The sequence below is a fragment of the Salmo trutta genome, chromosome 29 (assembly GCF_901001165.1).
Source record: "Salmo trutta chromosome 29, fSalTru1.1, whole genome shotgun sequence".
Taxonomy (NCBI): domain Eukaryota; kingdom Metazoa; phylum Chordata; class Actinopteri; order Salmoniformes; family Salmonidae; genus Salmo; species Salmo trutta.
In genome coordinates, this window is record NC_042985.1 from 31532794 (window position 1) to 31554058 (window position 21265).

At 42.7% G+C, this 21265-nt stretch overlaps 2 protein-coding genes across 2 annotated transcripts in view; one reads left to right on the forward strand and one right to left on the reverse strand.

Moving 5' to 3' along the window:
• cdh16 (cadherin 16, KSP-cadherin) overlaps window positions 1-18606 on the forward strand; it is a 32835-nt gene extending 14229 nt beyond the window's left edge. Inside the window, exons 12-18 of the mRNA XM_029721787.1 lie at window positions 1491-1682; window positions 4092-4333; window positions 4471-4601; window positions 5314-5553; window positions 13402-13518; window positions 14975-15091; window positions 15372-18606. Of these exons, the coding sequence (XP_029577647.1) occupies window positions 1491-1682; window positions 4092-4333; window positions 4471-4601; window positions 5314-5553; window positions 13402-13518; window positions 14975-15091; window positions 15372-15472 (1140 nt within the window). The 3' untranslated portion in view covers window positions 15473-18606. The remainder of the gene's footprint in view (window positions 1-1490; window positions 1683-4091; window positions 4334-4470; window positions 4602-5313; window positions 5554-13401; window positions 13519-14974; window positions 15092-15371) is intronic.
• ca7 (carbonic anhydrase VII) overlaps window positions 16946-21265 on the reverse strand; it is a 38440-nt gene continuing 34120 nt past the window's right edge. Inside the window, exon 9 of the mRNA XM_029721790.1 lies at window positions 16946-17026. Coding sequence (XP_029577650.1) covers window positions 16971-17026 — 56 coding nt within the window. The 3' untranslated portion in view covers window positions 16946-16970. The remainder of the gene's footprint in view (window positions 17027-21265) is intronic.

Consider the following 21265-nt stretch of genomic DNA (forward strand, 5'->3'; position numbering starts at 1 on the left):
AAACACTATTTTTGATCTATGAGAGCATCTTTGGGGACAGTCAGTGTTTCCAGCGATCTTTTCCATAGTCGATCCTCATGAATAATGAAGTCCCCGCTGAGGTCACAATGAGACAACATTGGGTTAGCGCTGGCCTCAAGGTATGCAGTATACGGGCCAAAGATAGACCATTTTCTCACATACTGTTCCAGAATGGAAAACAGTCTACACCCACACCTCCTGAATAATGCAGGAGACAGGATAGTTGTGAAAGATGTGGGAGCAAATCGTCATCTTAAGATGGGGACATGTGACAATGAAGCACAAAGCTCTTGTTGTCCTCACTGGTGCTAGACTAAGTCAATGTAAACCCCAACTGTGCTTATTATGTTTAGATGCTCTCGGAGTGAGAGAAGGTACTGTTAAGATACAGGAGACATATTCATATTCTATTGTTATTCCAGAGTCATCCAGTTTGTTCTTCATTGGGTTCAAGCCATGCCAAAAGATTTACAGCCATTCTCATTTTGGATTCTCTATGCACCTCAACAATGCTGTCAATCATTTTTTGAGTCGATGCCAGCCCCAGGCTCATATTCTCTCACTCTGGCACACACACGCACACGTACACGCACACACACACACACACACACTGAGGTGGAAAAAGCTCTTGAGTGGGTCACGCCAGAGTGCCCCTGCTTTTTCCAGCAACATGTGAACGGGTTTGTAGGGAGTTGGCAGGTGAGTGGTGAGACCCATGGTATCAGCGACCCTCTAGCCCGGGCAGGCAGATCAGAGACACAGCCGTTTCAGTGGAGGGCCACAGTGAGTGGCTGATTAAAGGACTCCCAAGCAGAGAGATAGGAGGTATGTGAATGAAGGTCAACAACACAGGGCCACAGGGGACATGCCTGCATACACACACCAGACCTAGGTCAAATACATAACCTAGATTATGTCAAATATGTTCAAATATTTGAAATGCACTTGATATAGTTAGCTAGTCAGCCTGGAACAACGGAACCAATGGAGTAGTCCCAAAAGTGCACATTCCAAGCTAAATCAATCTAATACTAAATAATACACTTTTCAACTATTTCACAATCAATCACATTTATTTTATAAAGCTCTTTTCAACAGTTGCCGCAAAGTGCTTTACAGATACCCAGCCTAAAACCCCAGAGATAATTGTTTTATTTTTTTTAACTAGGCAAGTCAGTTAAGAACAAATTTTTATTTACAATGACAGCCTACGCTGGGTCAATTGAGCACCGGACTCCCAATCACGGACCATTGTGATACAGCCTGGAATCAAACCAGCGTCTGTAGTGACGCCTCTAGCACTGAGATGCAGTGCCTTAGACCGTTGCGCCACTCGGGAGTCCAAAAGAAAGCTATGCAGATGTAGTAGCCCCTGCTTCATTATCTTTTTCTTCTCCCTGTCCTCATCCCCCCTCCTCGTTCCCTTTCTCCTCTCACCTTTCTCTCTCCCTTCTCCCCTTCTCTCTTAGTACGGCCCCTTCCACCTGGCAGAGGATGCTCCTTTGGGAGCCACGGTAACGGCGGTGTCAGCGTGGGATGCTGATGAGAGGGGAGGAGACAGCTGGCAGGTGAATTACAGGCTGGAGTCTGGCAACGAGGAGGAGGTGTTCACGCTGGTCACAGACAAGCAGACCAATGAAGTTTCACTCATCCTCTCCAAGGTATGGCAATCGCCTTCATTCAACAGTCTCTATTCTCTCTTGTTCATTCACAAATAAGACACAACCCAGAGAGCCCTAGACGTCGATGAATAGGATGCATTTTAACATGATCTTAACATGGTAATAATATCTTCATAGAAATATGCAATATTGACTCTAATAATTATGCATTTCGTTAAGTAACCATAAGGAAAAGATACATGCATATCGAATCTTGCTTTGTATATCACTTTCCATGTCTTTTCATACTCACACACACGGGTATTTCAATGACACGTGTCCCAAAAATAAGCCATGACAAAAATAATAGTTTATCCCCAAAATAATCTGAGCCCATCTCTGGGGTGTCTCTTTGGCTCTTCCCTGGTCTCCTGTAATCCCCTCCACCCTCCCAGCCCCACCCTGCCCCAGCTATCTCCCCTGGCCTGGACTGGAGGGCTTTGGAGACAAAGAGGGAGTGTTTGTCATTGTTTGTGTCCCCATTTTCTGGAAGCGGGGCAACTACGTTCTACCTCTCTATGGGAGTAGAGGAATGTTACCTATATTCCACAGAGGTAAACCAGGAGTTGTCTCCGGTATGGTCTAAACTAATACAGGACTGGAGCACATCCCCGTTGCATTGTGTCTGATGAACCCTGCCATACAGGAATGATATGCCGTATAGGGCTCGGACATAGGCCTACTGTAGCTCATTTTGAAGCACCACATATGGTGTATATTTAGTGCAGCAGTTACAGGCTCAAAGCCAGCCAACGACCATCCTGCTGATAAAATAGCTTGTAAGTACATCAGAGCCTGCTCACTAATATGTGATCTTGTGGCGAGACTGAGTCAACCCAGAGGGTAATCCCGTTGTCTCAATAACAGCAGCTTGCACAAAGTCTAATTCATAATTACACAGTGCCGTTAGTCTGTAGAAAGTAATTACAGTTTACTCACCATATAAACCACATAGGCAAGGCACCGCTAACTAAAGACTAGCTAATCTGTCTCTCTGGTGCTGTGCAACAGTTGTTGCGAGAGCGTGAGGATAATGTCACAGAGAATATTCAGCTCCTGCTGTGCTGTAGGCGGATGTGTCTGAGGTTGTGTGTAGCGTGCTAATCCATGTGACCGGATCAGGAAAAACTCCAGGCCTTTTACCAGACCCATGTCAAGCATGTGTTCTGTTGAAATGTCTCCTACATGCAGTACCTGCCGTCATGAATGGTGAATGAGAGAGGACGGCGTAAAAAAGTGTGTGGTCAATCGCCTTGAGCTGGGTGGCAGGTGCACATAGCTGATTCCATCCTTTTCAGGGGGAAGAATAGAGATTACAGACGAACACACACACACATACCGTACACACACACGCACACGAACACACACGCACACACACCCACACGCAGGACTAATGCTTTGATCTTATTATGATCTTGCGATGAAAGAGGGGATCACAAGTAATCGTCTCCTTCTTTTTAAACCCATTCAGCTGGAGACTCTCATGCTTCAAGTGTCCCCATTTAACCTAGTGGGCCGCCCTCCACACAGCAACTTAAGGCCAGCAACAGCAGCTGAGTGGTGGTTGGATTCTTCTGGTTGTTGCCTGATACAAACCTGCACTTCACTTCCAGTCAACACCATTAGTCACTCCAACACTGAACAACGTCTGTGTTTTCTCTCTAGCAACAGAGGTAGCTATTTGGGCCAGGCGACATGTTATTAGCAACAGCAATCGCTTCATTTCACCCGAATGTAGACAACACAGGGGATACAATCACAGGCTGTGAACTCACAGAGTAAGCATAGCAACGGCTGTCCACTAACGGGATTCTCTGTCACAGGCAGGATTCATGTCAGGTGACACGTGAATCAAATGGCCGTCCCTGTCATTCCAGTTTGTTTTACAATGGAAATAAAACTCCTCTCTGCCGGTAAATCAGCTTGTCTCACATGCAGGTGACGGTATTATAGAGGCCTTGTTTAGAGTCACTGTGCAGTGTTCTACAACCCTCTCCTTTCCAGTAGGATCAGCCTGTAAATCTGTGGAACATGTCGATTCCCAGCAGATATATACTGGCTCTTTCTGACCTCCTGTGTTTGCTCCATGAGCGTAATACAATCCCATGCCTCTGTTGGAGGGGGCGGTTGGTATGCTGCTCAGTCTAAATGAGCAGCCTGTGCGTCTCATGGAGTGCTGAAATGGCACATTCACAACACATTCACTGACTGCTTTTATGCTCTTTAGATAAAGTCTGCTATTTTCTGGGAAATGTTAGTAAATCCCTCCCATGATTATTATCCTGGTGTTCATTCTTGCCCTGTAGCACACTATGTTCCCATGTTTCACAGCTATTCGAACACTACATGTATGTAGTTGCATGCCCTTCCATATGAGCAGCATTTCTATGGCAACCTGTATGCATGCAGGTGCTGGACTTTGAGCGGGAGAGCGAGTACATCCTGGTCCTTAGTGCTCAAAACCCAGTGGCCCTGGTACGAGGGAGGTATGGCCCAGCGTCCACGGCAACCGTCTCCATCTATGTGGACGATATCAACGAGGGCCCCATCCTGTCCCAGAGCCACTACGAAGTCACCGTCAGAGAGGGGGAGGAGCCAGGACGGGTTATTGCCACTATTCGTGGATATGACCCAGACTCACACCCAATCAGGTGAAACATCGTTCATTGGAAATAATATACAAATAAACATGAATTCACAGTTTAAAGGCATGGATCATTGTGTTATCCCACCCCGTCTATACTTTGAAGGAATACGTACTAATGGTTTGGGTTTTGTTTTTGTCCAGATACTCGCTCAGAGGAGACACAAAGAGGTATTTCTCCATTGGGAAGTACTCAGGTGAGCTGAAGACCGTCCAGGCCTTGGACAGAGAGGAAAACAGCACCTACACCATGGAGGTCATGGCTGAAGATGGTCGTAAGATGGTTTTCTGAGAATAATGTCTACTTCTATAGCTTTCCAGACGAGGGTCCAGGGCAGCTTAGACCTCGGCCTTCTGTTTGTCCCAGGGGGTTTCAACTGTAATAAGGCAAGGCTAAAGCAATACTTGCATTGAGAATTCAAGACCACACAGTATTCACTGATAATGTAATAAGCAGGGAGTGAGTCATGCGAAGTGACAGCCAGTGTGTAGCTAGCTAGCTGGTGGGTGTAGAGTGGGAAGTGAGGAGGGGGTGTATGTTGTATAGAAAACTCCAATCCAATCCTCCCCCACACTAGTTAAGCACGACTCAGAACAGAAGACAGACTTGCAGGGTCTGAGAGCTGCACACGGCACCTCTCCAATTACCCGCTGCCCTTATCCTTCGCATGCACTTATCACGTCTAGTGAAAAATCTATTCAAATGGGCCCATTACCCACAGAATGGGGGCTCTGACTCACATCTTGAATCCACACCTATAGAGGTTAGAGAGGACAGTGGTGTTAATTGGTGGAGGAGATAATGTATTATGTTGGTTGGATCAAAGTGTACAGCTATCAGAAAGATTTTAAAATAGGCTTTTAATGTCCCTCTGTTCTTGTCAAAGCCAGGCCAGCAGCACCCAATACGGTACAACACAAGGACTGTTGTTACCAATGATTCAATGGGTACTAATGTTTATTAAAACTGTACTGTTTGCCTCCCAGGGAACTCTTCTCTGTCAGCTTCAACACTGGTCACAGTCCATATCCTGGATGTGAATGACAACAGTCCTGTGTTGGTGGGAGACTACTCCTGGAAGTATCTGTGTACCCCTCGCTGGGAGGACCAGGCCTTGGTGCTGGCATCCCGGGACAGTGATGGTCCCCAGCACGGTGGCAGGCTCAACTTCTCCCTCCGCAGTGACGCCACCGTGCGCGGCAACTGGAAACTCACCCCCATCAATGGTCTGCCTCATCCTCCAGATAAACTATCTTCCGTTTTTTCACTAACACATTTGTATTTTCTCTTGACAAACAGAAAGATCAACACACGCTCAAACCAACCTCTTAGCCCATCAGATATTTTCGTAACCAATCCAGCAGTGGAAATTGTTGTGACTATTGCCATGACAATACTGTAGGTGTAGTCACTGTAGTAGCGACATGGTGACTCAACGCTATGGCTAGCACCATACTGTAGGAAGTAGGACCCAGGAAACATTAACCTCTCTGCAGGATCAATCCAGATCGAGGTGTTGGATTGGTTGAGTCATGTCTGTGTAAGAACCACTACCAGACAGCTAAATTAAAGTACCAAATCAGACCACTTATTCTATTTGAGTCGTCACGGTGACGTTAGACCTGACACTCACTGTGGTTACCCGTGTATATGGTAACGTCATTGACGATCAAATGGTTTTCAAAATAGAAAGCGTGTACGTGCAATGACATTGGAAAGAGAACAATCCAGGGTGTTTTGCTACAGTGTGATGAACGGTGAATAGGATGCAATTCAGGGATCCATTCAGACCACCTGTTGATCCACAGACACGTGTAGAGAGGATTGGAGTGAGTGGCACTGAGACACTGACTGGCAGTGGAAGTAAATTGCCCCCATCCTTTCTTCTGAGGCGCTCTGACTAGGCAATGTCACTAATACGCCTAATGGCCCTCTTCCTGTCGCTGTGCCTGTCTGTAATGTGTCAGGCTGACACATTAATCAGACGTGTCGACTTGGCTGTGCTGACATAGTCTCTCTATTGATTCACTGTGACAACCTTTTCTCTTTAGTTTTTTTCTCTATACATTTCTCTCTGACGCGTTATTATTGGAAGCTGCGGAGGCCGGCTATAATTATATTTCCCTTTTAATTTGTGTGATGTCACAGCTGGGGCCTGCCAGGCTGAAAGGCTAAGAGGCTAAAAGTGTACTTTTTCCCAGCAGCACTCAGCAGCTGCAAGACGCGTCCCTAATAACACCTGCTGCAGACGTGCCATGGCGCACCTATTTACCTCACCTTTGTGGCTCTTAGCCCTCCTCCCTGACAACTGGAGAGGCTGGAGAGAGTGACGGAGGTGTGACGCAGCCTTTGTCTTTGAGAAGCTCACATAGTCTGCTGTGCCGTGCTTGTCCTGAGAGGGTACCAGTAGATTCCACTGTTCCTGTCCACCACAGAACAGGCAGTCAGTCAAATCTAATTCATCATAAATAGATACAGCAATGATTTACCTCTATATTTCCCATTATTTCTGGACTGTGATAAAACCAGATATATATATTTTTTAAACTCTCACATACACTATTCCTGTCAATGATGACATCAAAGAAAAGTCACAGTAAGAACCATTGAGGATGCGGAAGACCAAGGGCTCCTCTACTGTTTATGTCACTGACACCTGTCCCTTACCTAATAAGATGATATACAGTGCATTCGGAAAGTATTCAGACCCCATGACTTTTTCCACATTTTGTTACCTTACAGCCTTATTCTAAAATTGATTAAATCGTTTTTTCCCCCTCATCAAAATACACTAAATACCCCATAATGACAAAGCAAAAACAAGTTTTTAGAAATGTATATATAAAAAAGTTTATATCACATTTACATACAGTACCAGTCAAAAGTTTGGACACACCTACTCATTCAAGGGTTTTTCTTTATTATTACTATTTTCTACATTGCAGAATAATAGTGAAGAAATCAAAACTATGAAATGACACATATGGAATCATGTAGTAACCAAAGAAGTGTTGAACAAATCAAAATATATTTTATATTTAAGATTCTTCAAAGTAGCCACCCTTTGCCTTGATGACAGCTTTGCACACTTTGCGCAAAACTGAAAGCGCGAACCACTGCTTTTAATCAGTTCAAGGAGACCGGAAACATGACTGAATACAAACATTGTAGCTTTTCCCTCCGCAATCCAATGGCTCAGACACAAGAGGAATGTGGCAGGGTCTACAGTCAATCATGGACTACAAAAAGAAAACCAGCCCCGTTGTGGACCCCGATGTCTTGCTCCCAGACAAACTAAACAACTTCTTCGCTCGCTTTGAGGACAATACAGTGCCACCGACATGGCCCGCTACCAAAACCTGCGGGCTCGCCTTCACTGCAGCCACCGTGAGTAAAACATTTAAACGTGTTAACCCTCGCAAGGCTGACGCATCCCTAGCCGCATCCTCAGAGCATGTGCAGACCAGCTGGCTGGTGTGTTTACGGACATATTAAATCAATCCCTATCCCAGTCTGCTGTTCCCACTTGCTTCAAGAGGGCCACCATTGTTCCTGTTCCCAAGAAAGTTAAGGTAAACGACTATCGCCCCGTAGCACTCACTTCCGTCATAATGAAGTGCTTTGAGAGACTAGTCAAGGATCATATCACCTCCACCCTACCTGACACCCTAGACCCACTCCAATTTGCTTACCGCCCCAATAGGTCCACAGACGACGCAATTGCAATCACACTGTACACTGCCCTAACCCATCTGGACAAGAGGAATACCTATGTGAGAATGCTGTTCATCGACTACAGCTCAGCATTTAACACCATAGTACCCTCCAAACTCGAGACCCTGGGTCTCGACCCCGCCCTATGCAACTGGGTCCTGGACTTTCTGACTGGCCACCCTCAGGTGATCAGGGTGGGAAACAACATCTCCACCCCGCTGATCCTCAACAATGGGCCCCACAAGGGTGCGTTCTCAGCCCTCTCCTGTACTCCCTGTTCACCCATGACTGTGTGGCCATGCACTTCCTCCAACTCAATTTATTAAGTTTGCAGACGACACTACAGTGGTAGGCTTGATTACCAATAACGACGAGACGGCCTACAGGGAGGAGGTGAGGGCCCTTGGAGTGTGGTGTCAGGAAAACAACCTCACACTCAACATCAACAAAACAAAGGAGATGATCGTGGACTTCAGGAAACAGCAAAGGGAGCACCCCCCCTATCCACATTGATGGGACAGTAGTGGAGAAGGTGGAAAGTTTTAAGTTCCTCGGCGTACACATCACGGACAAACTAAAGTGGTCCACCCACTCAGACAGTGTGGTGAAGAAGGCACAACAGCGCCTCTTCAACCTCAGGAGGCTGAAGAAATGTGGCTTGTCACCAAAAACACTCACAAACTTTTACAGATGCACAATCGAGAGCATCCTGTCGGGCTGTATCACCGCCTGGTACAGCAACTGCTCCACCCACAACCGCAAGGCTCTCCAGAGGGTAGTGAGGTCTGCACAATGCAACACCGGGGGCAAACTACCTGCCCTCCAAGACACCTACACCACCCGATGTCACAGGAAGGCCAAAAATATCATCAAGGACAACAACCACCCGAGCCACTGCCTGTTCACCCCGTTATCATCCAGAAGGCTAGGTCAGTACAGGTGCATCAAAGCTGGGACCGAGAGACTGAAAAACAGCTTCTATCTCAAGGCCATCAGACTGTTAAAACCTCTCTAGGGTACGTGGGATGGTAGCGTCTCACCTGGCCAACATCCAGTGAAATTGCAGAGCGCGAAATTCAAAAATACTAAATTAAAATATTTAACATTCTTGAAAATATATGTGTTATACATCAAAATAAAGCTTAACTTCTTGTTAATCTAGCCAAGGTGTCAGATTTCAAAAAGGCTTTACGGCGAAAGCAAACATGCGATTATCTGAGAACTGCGCCCTGCATACAAATGTATGACAAATCATTTTCAACCAGGCAGTTGTGACACGAAAGTCAGAAATAGCGATATAATATATGCCTTACCTTTGAAGATCTTCTTTTGTTGGCACTCCAAAAGGTCTCAGTTACATTACAAATGGTCCTTTTGTTCGATAAAGTCCTTCTTTATATCCATAAAAACTCAGTTTAGCTGGCACGCTTCAGTCAATAATCCACTCAGTTTCCCTCCATCAAAATGCATAAAAAATGAATCCCAAATGTTACTAATAAACTTTTCCAAACAAGTCTAACAACGTTTATAATTAAACCTTAGGTATCCTAATACGCAAATAAATGATAAAATTTAAGACAGAGTATACTATGTTCATTACCGGAGATAAATAAGAAAGAACGTGCTTTCCTCTACTGGAAGCCCTAGGAACTGCAATCTGGGAGGACTTGGCCTTATTATTAAAATACTAGCCATTGAAAATTGTGGTAAGCTGACATTTTTTTTGGAGGGGGGCTAGTTTGTCCTCGGGGTTTCGCCTGCCATATCAGTTCTGTTATACTCACAGACTTTATTTTAACAGTTTTAGAAACTTTAGAGTGTTTTCTATCCAAATCTACCAATTATATGCATATCCTAGCTTCTGGGACTGAGTAACAGGCAGTTTACTTTGGGCATGCTTTTCATCCGGATGTGAAAATAGTGCCCCCTACCCTAATGAAGTCAAACAGCCATCACTAACATTGAGTGGCTGCTGCCAACATACTGACTCAAATCTCTAGCCACTTTAATAATTAAAAATTGCATGTAATAAATGTATCACTAGTCACTTTAAACAATGCCACTTTATATAATGTTTACATACCCTACATTACTCATCTCATATGTATATACTGTACTCTATACCATCTACTGCATCTTGCCTATGCCGTTCGGCCATCGCTCATCCATATATTTATATGTACATATTCTTATTCATTCCTTACACTTGTGTGTGTGTATAAGGTAGTTGTGGTGCTCTGTCAGAGTGACCATCGGGTTCTTGGTCACCTCCCTGACCAAGGTCCTTCTCCCCCGATTGCTCAGTTTGGCCGGGTGCCAGCTCTAGGAAGAGTCTTGGTGGTTCCAAACTTCTTCCATTTAAGAATGATGGAGGCCACTGTGTTCTTGGGGACATTCAATGCTGCACAATGTTTTTGGTACCCTTCCCCAGATCTGTGCCTCGACACAATCCTGTCTTGGAGCGCTATGGACAATTCTTTCGACTTCATGGCTTGGTTTTTGCTCTGACATGGACTGTCAACCATGGCACCTTATCAAGTTGTAGAAACATCTCAAGGATGATCAATGGAAACAGGATGCATTTGAGCTCAATTTCGAGTCTCATAGCAAATGTATTTCCATTTTTTTAACATTTCTAAAAACCTGTTTTAGCTTTGTCATTATGCAGTATTGTGTGTAGATTGATGAGGAAAAAAATAAGAATTTAATCAATTTTAGAATAAGGCTGTAACATAACAAAATGTGGAAAAAGGGAAGGGGTCTGAATACTTTATGAATGTACTGTACATCTGACATAACATACGGTACATAATGACCAGTCAAACTGTGTCAGGCTGTGTAATGTGTGATATACTGTATGTCACACCTGAGGACCTGTAGTGATAATAGTAGAAGATAGAAGAAGATAAGAATGTCCTTTGTGTTGGTCCAGAGGTGCGTCACAGTCTCTCCGTCTCTTTCAGAACAGAGGCACATGAAGGGGAGCAGTGTCAGGGGCCAGCCAGGGGCTTTTGGACCCCCGGATAACAGCTAACAGTCTGATAGTAAACCCTCTGTTATACACTGCTGTATTTTATATTCGTTCATAGATTAGCTAAAGTATCAGTGCATTTGCACTGGAATCAACCGTCAGCACCCCTTGGCCAGTGTGTTTGTTTTGCGTCACAGAGGGTCTACCAGACACAAGTGACAGGGTCCCTCACACATACAGTATGTGTATGATAAACCGACCTAGGTCTTTCCTCTATCAGAATAATGTTGATGTGTGCTGTTGATCATGCCAGTATTTTACTAATGTTCACCAAAACCTAGCATTACCAATGAATTGGCCTGTATCCCAGACTCTTTACTGAGTACAAGCAGATGTTTAAAAATATATTGAGGTAATGTTTTTCATTCTTGCACAGGCTTTGGAGCTTTTGGAATTTCCCTCTGATGTTTACTTTGCTTTTAGACGCAAGCCAAAATGGACAAAATTCTTCTGTGTACCGTCAGTCAAATTGGTCTTAAAATTACACTACATGACCAAAAGTATGTGGACACTTGCTCGCCGAACGTCTCATTCCAAAATCATGGGCATTAATATGGAGTTGTCCCCCCTTTGCTGCTATAATAGCCTCCAGTTTTCTTGGGAGGCTTTCCACTAGATGTTGGAACATTGCTGCGAGGACTTGCTTCCATTCTGCCACAAGAGCATTAGTGAGGTCGAGCACTGATGTTGGGCGATTAGGCCTGGCTCGCAGTCGGTGTTCCAATTCATTCCAAAGGTGTTCGATGGGGTAGAGGTCAGGGCTCTGTGCAGGCCAGTCAAGTTCTTCCACACCAATCTCGACAAACCATTTCTGTATGGACCTCGCTTTGTGCACGGGGGCATTGTCATGCTGAAACAGTAAAGTGCCTTCCCCAAACTGTTGCCACAAAGTTGGAAGCACAGAATTGTCTAGATTGTCATTGCATGCTGTAGCGTTAAGATTTCCCTTCACTGGAACTAAGGGGCCTAGCCCGAACCATGAAAAACAGCCCCAGACCATTATTCCTCCTCCACCAAACTGTACAGTTGGCACTATGCATTGGGGCAGGTAGCGTTTTCCTGTCATCCGCCAAACCCAGATTAGTCCGTTGTACTGCCAGATGGTGAAGCGTGATTCATCACTCCAGAGAATGATGGAAACCCATTTCATGAAGCTCCAGACGAACAGTTCTTGTGCTGACATTGCTTCCAGAGGCAATTTGGAACTCGGGAGTGAGTGTTGCAACAAAGGACACAATAATAGATGGCCATTATTTGTCATCGATTCACTTCAGTAGAATATACATTTCTGTCAGGACCACCATTGTTTGCTCTGGTAGCTGTGCTGTTATTACAGTCATGTCGATGGACAATTGAACTATCAAAAGAAACATGCAGTGTTTACAATCAATGTGCCTTCTGTGCTTTCCTTTCACGCTGGGATGTTGCAGCTGTTATTACTCTGTAATTAATGTCTGTCCTTTCTCTGAAAACAAATAAGAGTGGATTTGGCATATGCTGGGTCTGTGTTCATGTGTTTTCTCCTTGCCCTCCCACCCCTCAGAATATCTCCACAACTCAATCTGGTTGACAGCATCTGCTCTGTAAATAGAAAAGGACATCTAATAGATCCCTGTAGATTTGTTTCCCTGATGTTTGGCAGCATGTTGCCTGATGTTTGGCAGCATGTTGGAATAGAGTACTGGTCATCCTGAGACATTGTGTTCAGACTGACTCAGTCTCAGGGTAGGATGGGCCGCAGGTGCACCCTCTCCCCGTCGCAGCATGGTTTCAGCCCAGTCTGCCTGGTGATCCCCCCTCTACAGAGGACAGACAATTTTTATGTGTTATGCGCTTCAGTACTTGGCGGTCCCGTTCTGTGAGCTTGTGTGGCCTACCACATCGAGGCTGAGCTGTTGTTGCTCCTAGAGGTTTCCACTTCACAATATCAGCACTTACATTTGACCTGGGGAGCTCTAGCAGGGCAGAAATTTGATGAACTGTCTTGTTGGAAAGGTGGCATCCTATGACAGTGCCACGTTGAAAGTCACTGAGCTCTTCAGTGCTGCTACTTCTACTGCTAATGTTTGTGTATGGAGATCGCATGGCTGTATGCTCAATTTTTTACACCAGTCAGCAACAGGTGTGGCTGACATTGCAAAATCCACTCATTTGAAGGGGTGTCCACATACTTTTGTATATATAGTGTATGATTCTAGGAAAGGTTATGTGAACAATTATTTAATTTGAAAGAGAATAGGTACAGAAAATGTCAAAGTTATGGAGCCCAATAAACTTTTGTCCTAAAGGTTTACCATAGGCTACCAATGTAATATCTGTCTTTCCCCAGACACCCATACCAACCTGTCCCTGAACATCCCATACCTGTCTCCTGAGGTCTACACGGTCCCCTTCACCATCTCTGACAGCAGCTCTCCTCCCAGGAGCACCTTCATCAACCTGCCAGGTGACGCATATTGATACAGTTGACGTCGGAAGTTTACATACACCTTTGCCAAATATATTTAAACTCAGTTTTTCACACTTCCTGACATTTAATCCTAGTAAAAATTCCCTGTTTTAGGTCAGTTAAGAATGTGAAATGTCAGAATAATAGTAGAGAGAATGATTTATTTCAGCTTTTATTTCTTTCATCTCATTCCCAGTGGGCCAGAAGTTTACATACACTCAATTAGTATTTGTTAGCATTGACTTTAAATTGTTAAACTTGGGTCAAACGTTTCGGGTAGCCTTCCACAAGCTTCCCACAATAATTTGGGTGAATTTTGGCCCATTCCTCCTGACAGAGCTGGTGTAACTGAGTCAGGTTTGTAGGCCTCCTTGCTCGCACACACTTTTTCAGTTCTGCCCACAAATGTTCTATAGGATTGGTTGAAAAACTAGTTTTAATGACTCCAACCTAAGTGTATGTAAACTTCCGACTTCAACTGTATGGTTGAAGCAGAATATATTGCTCTACGCAGACATGTTTACAAAATGTGACATGTATAATTTCTCATGTATTACAACTGTAACTTTGATTTTGTCACAATAATAGATGGCCATTATTTGTTGTCTTTTCCTTTCCGTAGAATATACATTTCTGTCAGGACCACCATTGTTTGCTCTGGTAGCTGTGCTGTTATTACAGTCATGTCGATGGACAATTGAACAATCAAAAGAAACATGCAGTGTTTACAATCAATGTCACTTCTGGGCATTCCTTTCACACTGGGATGTTGCAGCTGTAATTACTCTGTAATTAATGTCTGTCCTTTCTCTGAAAACAACTAGGAGTGGGTTGGGCATACAGTATGTTGGGTCTGTGTTCATATGTTTACTCCTGGCCCTACCACCCCTCAGAATATCTCCACAACTCAATCTGGTTGACAGCATCTGTTCTGGGGTGGCAGGGTAGCCTAGTGGTTAGAGCGTTGGACTAGTAACCGAAAGGTTGCAATATCAAATCCCCGAGCTGACAAGGTAAAAATATGTCGTTCTGCCCCTGAACAAGGCAGTTAAACCCACTGTTCCTAGGCCATCATTGAAAATAAGAATTTGTTCTTAACTGACTTGCCTAGTAAATTAAAATAGAAAAGGACATCTCATGTAGATCCCTGTAGATGTGTTTCCCTATATGCCTGATGAATGGCAGCATGTTGGAAGAGAGTACTGGTCATCCTGAGACATTGTGTTCAGACTGACTCAGTCTCATGACAGGTCCATCCTCTCCCCATGTCTCTGCCTAGTGATCCCCCTCTACAGCACACCGAACTGATTTAGTAAAACCCTGAGGCCTCAGGGGGCATGGAGATGTTCTCTCCCTGTCATCGTGGTCTGCTCAGGGTATCTGTAATGTGCTTACGAGTGCTGAATATGTCCCTGTACTTTGTGAGTTGTGTTGACTCTGTCTTAAATCACAGTGACGGTGTGTCCATGCAATGTGAGAGGAAACTGCAGGACCGCCGCTAAGCAGCTGCAAGGCATGCCAACCGTCCAGTCCACCGTCGGCATCCTACTGGGAACCCTGGGGGTCATAGGTAAGAGTAGCTGCTGTTGGATTGTAGACTGAACACCTTTAATTAAGCTACCAAGTTAAAATGGCCAAGTCAATCAATCAAATGTATTTCTAAAGCGTGTTTTACATCAGCAGTTGTCACAAAGTGCTTGTACAGAAACCGAGCCTGAAGTATAAGCAAAATGGTCCTTTGTGTAATTTTGTGTCAAGATGATCTAAGTTCACTTAGGATCTTACATTTGAGTTAGTCATGGGATATTTTAGTATGCTGGGCCTAATTTTATCTTTCTTATTTGTCCCAGGAATCATTCTAATCGTTGTGTTTGTGAGGCTGTCCTACCAGAACCCTAAACCGCCGAGCAAAACCAATCAGGAGAGAGAACCCCTGAGGATCTCACTGTGAGGGTACTGCCTGCATATGTCTCCGACTTTGCCCATATGGACAGGGCCATAATAGTAGAGCAATGATATAGTGAGAATGTTTATTCAGTACTGTGCATAGTATTTACCTAGTGGGTAGTTCTTATGTTGCGGTGGTATTTAATTTTTCAAGATTTTTTTTATTTATATTAAATGTATTTGGGTACATCTTCCCAGTATAAATCAACTAATGGCAGCTTAATGACATTAAATAATTTTCACCATTATGATAACATTGTACCATCAGTAGGAGTAGTAACACCAATCACGATAACACCAATGATAGATTTGAGGTAAATGAGGATTTTCTGAAATGGAGGCCATGTATACTAAAATCTAAGGCATTAACCCTTTAAAAATCACTTACTAAAGTGAAATGAGTCATAATTCTGCTCACAATGTAATTTTCCTTCATTTAAATCGAGTAACACCAAGCAAGACTTTGGATTTAGACACATCAAATGATCAATGGAATCCTTAAATGTATGATATACTAAAAGGGTATGATTGTAATGTTATTTAATAGACCACTCCCCCGTTAACAGTTTGCCACTGGAGGGAATGCTCACTAGAGGGAATATGCTTGCATGTCGTGGAACACACCTTCCAAGTTGTTCATTATTTTGCGTAGAACGCATGCCACTCGTTGATTATCCCTTACGTAATGAATGATTTTCGAGGCGGTAACACCAATGACATAAAACTGAGGGTCACATTATGTTAGTAAAAAAAGTTTTTTTTTAATAGCCTACTGTTTTTATAGATCTTTACAGTATGTTTAATACTTTTGTTTACTTTCTAGCATTCAAAATAATAGATAGATATACAGTATACTGTATATAGCGAGAGTTTGGCCAATGTAATTTCTGTCGGAACGCTCTGAGAGAGACACTTTTTGCTCCATAGCCATTGCTAAGTGATAATCAACGCTTCCACGTTGTAATGTTGATTTCTGATCGTTTTTAAAAACCTATGAAGATGTCCAGCGAAAGCGGATATGCAATCTGTTGACACCACAACACAGTAAAGACTTGGATACACATTATTCAGAATGCTAATAATTAAAAACGTCTGTGAAAATTGCTGCTCTGTTTTGCTTGTTTACAGACCCCTCGTGAAAAAGTACTACTGAATTACTACACAAAACCTACTGATTTTACTACTTGATTGCTATTGAGATGTGTAGTAAACCAGTAGTGATTTATGTAGTAATTTAAGTAGTAATGAGTGATAAATTGGGACGTTACATGACTGGTGAACACAACATATTTCCTACTCAAATCACTACATAATTCTCTCTTAATGACTATTGTGTAACTACTGAGCTTTTGGGTATCTACTACACAACAGTTTCTAAATGTAGTTATATCATCAAACAATTATATATACATTTTGTATTTGTATTACATTAATTACATATTAAATTACACATTTACACTTTTTTGTAAATGTTTGAGGCCTTGTCTTCATTCAGCGTTGACTTAACTATCTTCAGATCCTCTTTTTTTGTTGCAGCAACATTTCTCCACCCCGTAACCTTTTAGAAAATACAGACAAGCAGAAGAGACAACCAATTATAAGCCATTATCAATCATCAGCTAACAGGGGTCACATAAGACAACACAGAAAAACATTTGATAAACGATGTAAATTTTACCAACAATGGTCTCCAGTCTTCTTATGTCAAAATAGTTAAGTAGAATGGGTAAGTATACCAATATGAACATACCCAACATTTGCATACAAACACACATACTAATTAACTAGCATGACAAAAACAGAGGCTACATATCTACATTTCAATGTGGCTAGTAAACCGCTAGGCTAACTCAATACATCTCTATGACAATGGCTAACGGCTAATACCGTTTTGGCTAGCAATCTTTTTGATGTAGTAAAAAGTTATATAAATGGCTAAACAACGACATGAACGTTTTCATAAAATATAAAAGATGGTGCCAGCATAATCGCTATGAAAGACTGGATTACGAAGGATGGAAGATGATTACATTCGGGATTCTCAAAAACAGTAGCTACGACTTCCTGTTTTGTCTTTTGCGGTCGCGAAAAACCGGGGTAGTCTGGCTGTAGTGTTGTGATACTTATTCATTACCAACATCAAGTAGTAAAAACTCTACTTGACTGCTATAGACAAGCCTGTGTAGTAAAGCTGTAATGTTTTGACTACTTATTTATCAACATCAAGTAGTAAAAATGTATACCTGATTACTACTGGAAACACTACTGTTTTCCTACTGAATACTACAAAACTCTACTTGTGTATCTTGAGTAGTGCATAATCTACACATTCACTACACACTCCCTACAAGACTCTACATAGTCACTACTGCACAAATAGGTTTTGTGTAGTAATTCAGTAGTACTTTGTCATGAGGGGTGGGTCATTTCATAGGGAATTGTCGGAGATGCTCTCGTATAGTTACATCACCAAAATATTGTGAATAAAGGCGCTAACGAGTATGTTGTTGGACAATGTATATTATGTATAACATGCGTATCCCGTACATACGACTAAGAAAACTGGAAACTTGAAACCAACATGGCGTCCGTTCTAAAAACCTGTCTGAACTCTCTTAATATATAACTCTGACTGCAACTCTACTGGGTCACAACTGGGACAAGGCAATTTGCTAGACCTAAATACTTTAAACAATGCATAAACATAAAGGCAGTATAAATGGCTTGTATTATATTTTATCATTGACAAAAACATGTTTGAAATGTAACTATTCGTCATTTTAAAGTGTTTTTGATGGTTTTAAATGCCACCGCAATTCAAGAACCACCCAAGTTGTAGACTTTTGGCATTGCTTATCTACAGCATTTATGAGACATTTGTTGCGTTTTAGTTATAATATCTGTCATATTTTGTAACACACTCAATATTTAGTTTTTCTCGCAATTACAATATTATCATTAATTAAAATTGCGTCATACTGCTATGCATTATAGGGATGTTACATTTAGTTATTTTAGCATGTAGCTATTTTATCTATTTCAAATATTGACATGTAATGATTTGTAAGAATCAGTAGGTTTTTCCTGTTTAATGTTGATTTTAAACCTTGTAATTAAAATGCACGATACCAAATTGTATCTATTCTTCGCAGCATATCATTCCACGGATTACTGATTAGCCTACTGTTCATTCACAATGCTTTTTAGAAGGCTTAACCACATCGAGGTTGATGTATTGTTAAAGCAATCCCAGGTTTAATACCCTGTACGTACCTTACTTTTATGGTTTTCTAATAAAATGGCATAAAATAACAAAAATAGCTTCTTAGTAAAGAGCAATTTTTCAAGCAAGAATTTTGCTAGGACTGTCAGAGTGGTCTGAGTGGGGAGGGGATAACTGAAAAGTAGTTATTATTGGCAGAGAGGTTTGGAATTCTCTTTCTTATTGGTCTATTAACTAATTAACCCACCGAAACAGGCTGAAATTTCAGGGGTCTTTTTAAACAGCTCTAGAAACCTCTAAAATGGCATTATCATAATGTTCACAATTTCACAGTATTATTCCAACCCTATAGTGTGGAAATGTATATAAAACACAGGAAATCACGTTTTTGAATGCACTGGGCCTTTAATCATTCCATCCCCTGTGGATCTATAATAACCACCTCAAAATGGTTATACATGTAAGAGGACAGCCAGGATTATCCAGAGAGCAGTCTTAATCCCATTTAGCAAGGTGCCTCCAATTTACAGGATGATGACAATAGCATACGTGAACTTGATGACCTGACAAGCGTGCTGGGCTATAAATAGACCCGGGGGATGCCATAAATAGCCCAATGCTCAAGGTCCACTGAATGACGCCCAGCGGCAACCAACATAATTTTATACTAAAAAGGAAAGATGTCTAGCCAAGTCGATGCATTATGGTTTTCTAATGGTGCATTTTCCCTTGGGGCAATTGGCCCAAGCTCCGTTGGCGGCCCTTAAAACAAAGACCAGCAGCCACATTATTCCCTGTCATGCATCTGGTTTATGTGGACACTGAGACAATAGCTATTCATGTATACATCTGTGTGCAGGTCAGCAGATGGGTTAGCGATATAATCTCCCAAGCAGGGTTAATGGGCTGTGGTGTATCAAAGCAGGAAGGAGTTCACAGGCACTCTGCTCAGCCGTGTTCCACAATGCTCCACAGGCGTACTAGGCTGTACTAGGAAAAACGCAATAACAACAACAACAACAACAGGAAAGCCGTTTAAAAAAAAGACGTTTAAAAATAACATTTCAATCCAGTGTACCATATATACAACAGGTAGGCAAGATGCTCCTCCATGTTGTCTTCTAATAGTAGCCAACAGTACATGTGCATGGAATCATACACAAGGGAATTACACTGGAACTAATACACGTGACCCAGCTAAAAACAGCATATGCTTACGTACTTCGGAATCAGAATAACCACAAAAGCCCCGTAGAAAAGGCCCAACGAGCCTGCTTTTGACATAGGGTCAAGCATTAGTATGGCTGTGAGGGACTGTTGCTCTATTATTAGCCTCTCTGTGCCCAGATTCTGCGTCTCTGTGGACCAGAGTGGTTCAGCTGGCTATGGGGCAGGGACATGTATGAAGGAGACATTTTTTGACCTGTTCCCGCCAATTGGCTCAAGGAAAATGAGAGGTAATGCACCACATATGGATGCTTTGTGACTTTGCTTGCATTCTGTACTGTTTCCATTGCTGGGTCACTTAACACCTATTTTAAAAAGTATATTTTGAATTCTCTCAGTGAGCAATTTGACTTTGGTCAAACATGATAATGTGCTCACCTGTAATGGGGGTTATTTGTATTTCAGCAGCATGTAGGAAAGTTCAGTGCTCAACTTGGGCAGGAGCTCACCAGAGGTGAGTACCGGCACCTCAAATGTTCTACTGCTTGAACTCCTGTTCCTCTTATAAAATATTATCTCAAAAGTATTGTGGAGCTCCTGCACCTAAATATAAACAGTACCGTAAACCAAAATGAGTCCCGGAACCTATTTCAGTCCAAGTCAAGCACTGGGAAAGTTTGACATCACAGTACCATTATAGAACCCAACAAGTGTTCCTGAGACAGTTTAAAAGCTGCCATACTGAATGTTCCGTTAGGGAATCCCTGGGGTACCTCTGCTGGGCTTTACCTCTGCCATGAGTGGGGGACCCACTTCTACTGTCTATCTGCTGCCCTGTTCAGTTGGTAAGAGCAGGAAGTGAATGACCTTAAAGTGATGCCATGCCAGCCTTGGCAGCAGCGTGAAAATTAGCTGCTCTCACCGCTGCCAATTCTGACAAAACTCTGGACAGATAGAAAGTTACACACTTGGAAGGAATTTACCATCACCGCCTATTTATAAACCCACTTAATCTCTCAGAAAGAGAGGGCCGCTGCCTTGATTATTTTAATAGGGCTTTGGCCACTTAGCCCCTCTCCACCTACCTCCACTGCACCGGCCTGTTTACAACGGGCAAGATTACAGAAGTCGACTGAAGGTTAGAAGACAGAATATGAAAAGCCTTTCTCTCTCTACCAGGAAACCTGTAATTTCCCTGATCTGATGGATATTTAATCATCTCCTGTGGGTTTGTGAAAGGGACAATTTTGGGGTTGTGATTTGGGTCTGCTCTGCAACACACAGAATATGTCTGCAGAAAATAACTACTCTCCTTCAAATGTGTCTGCTTTTTATTAGTCTCATTTGAATAAAATTCAAAACAAGAAACATGAAATCAAGAAACAGGGTGTCTGAATTTAGCATTTT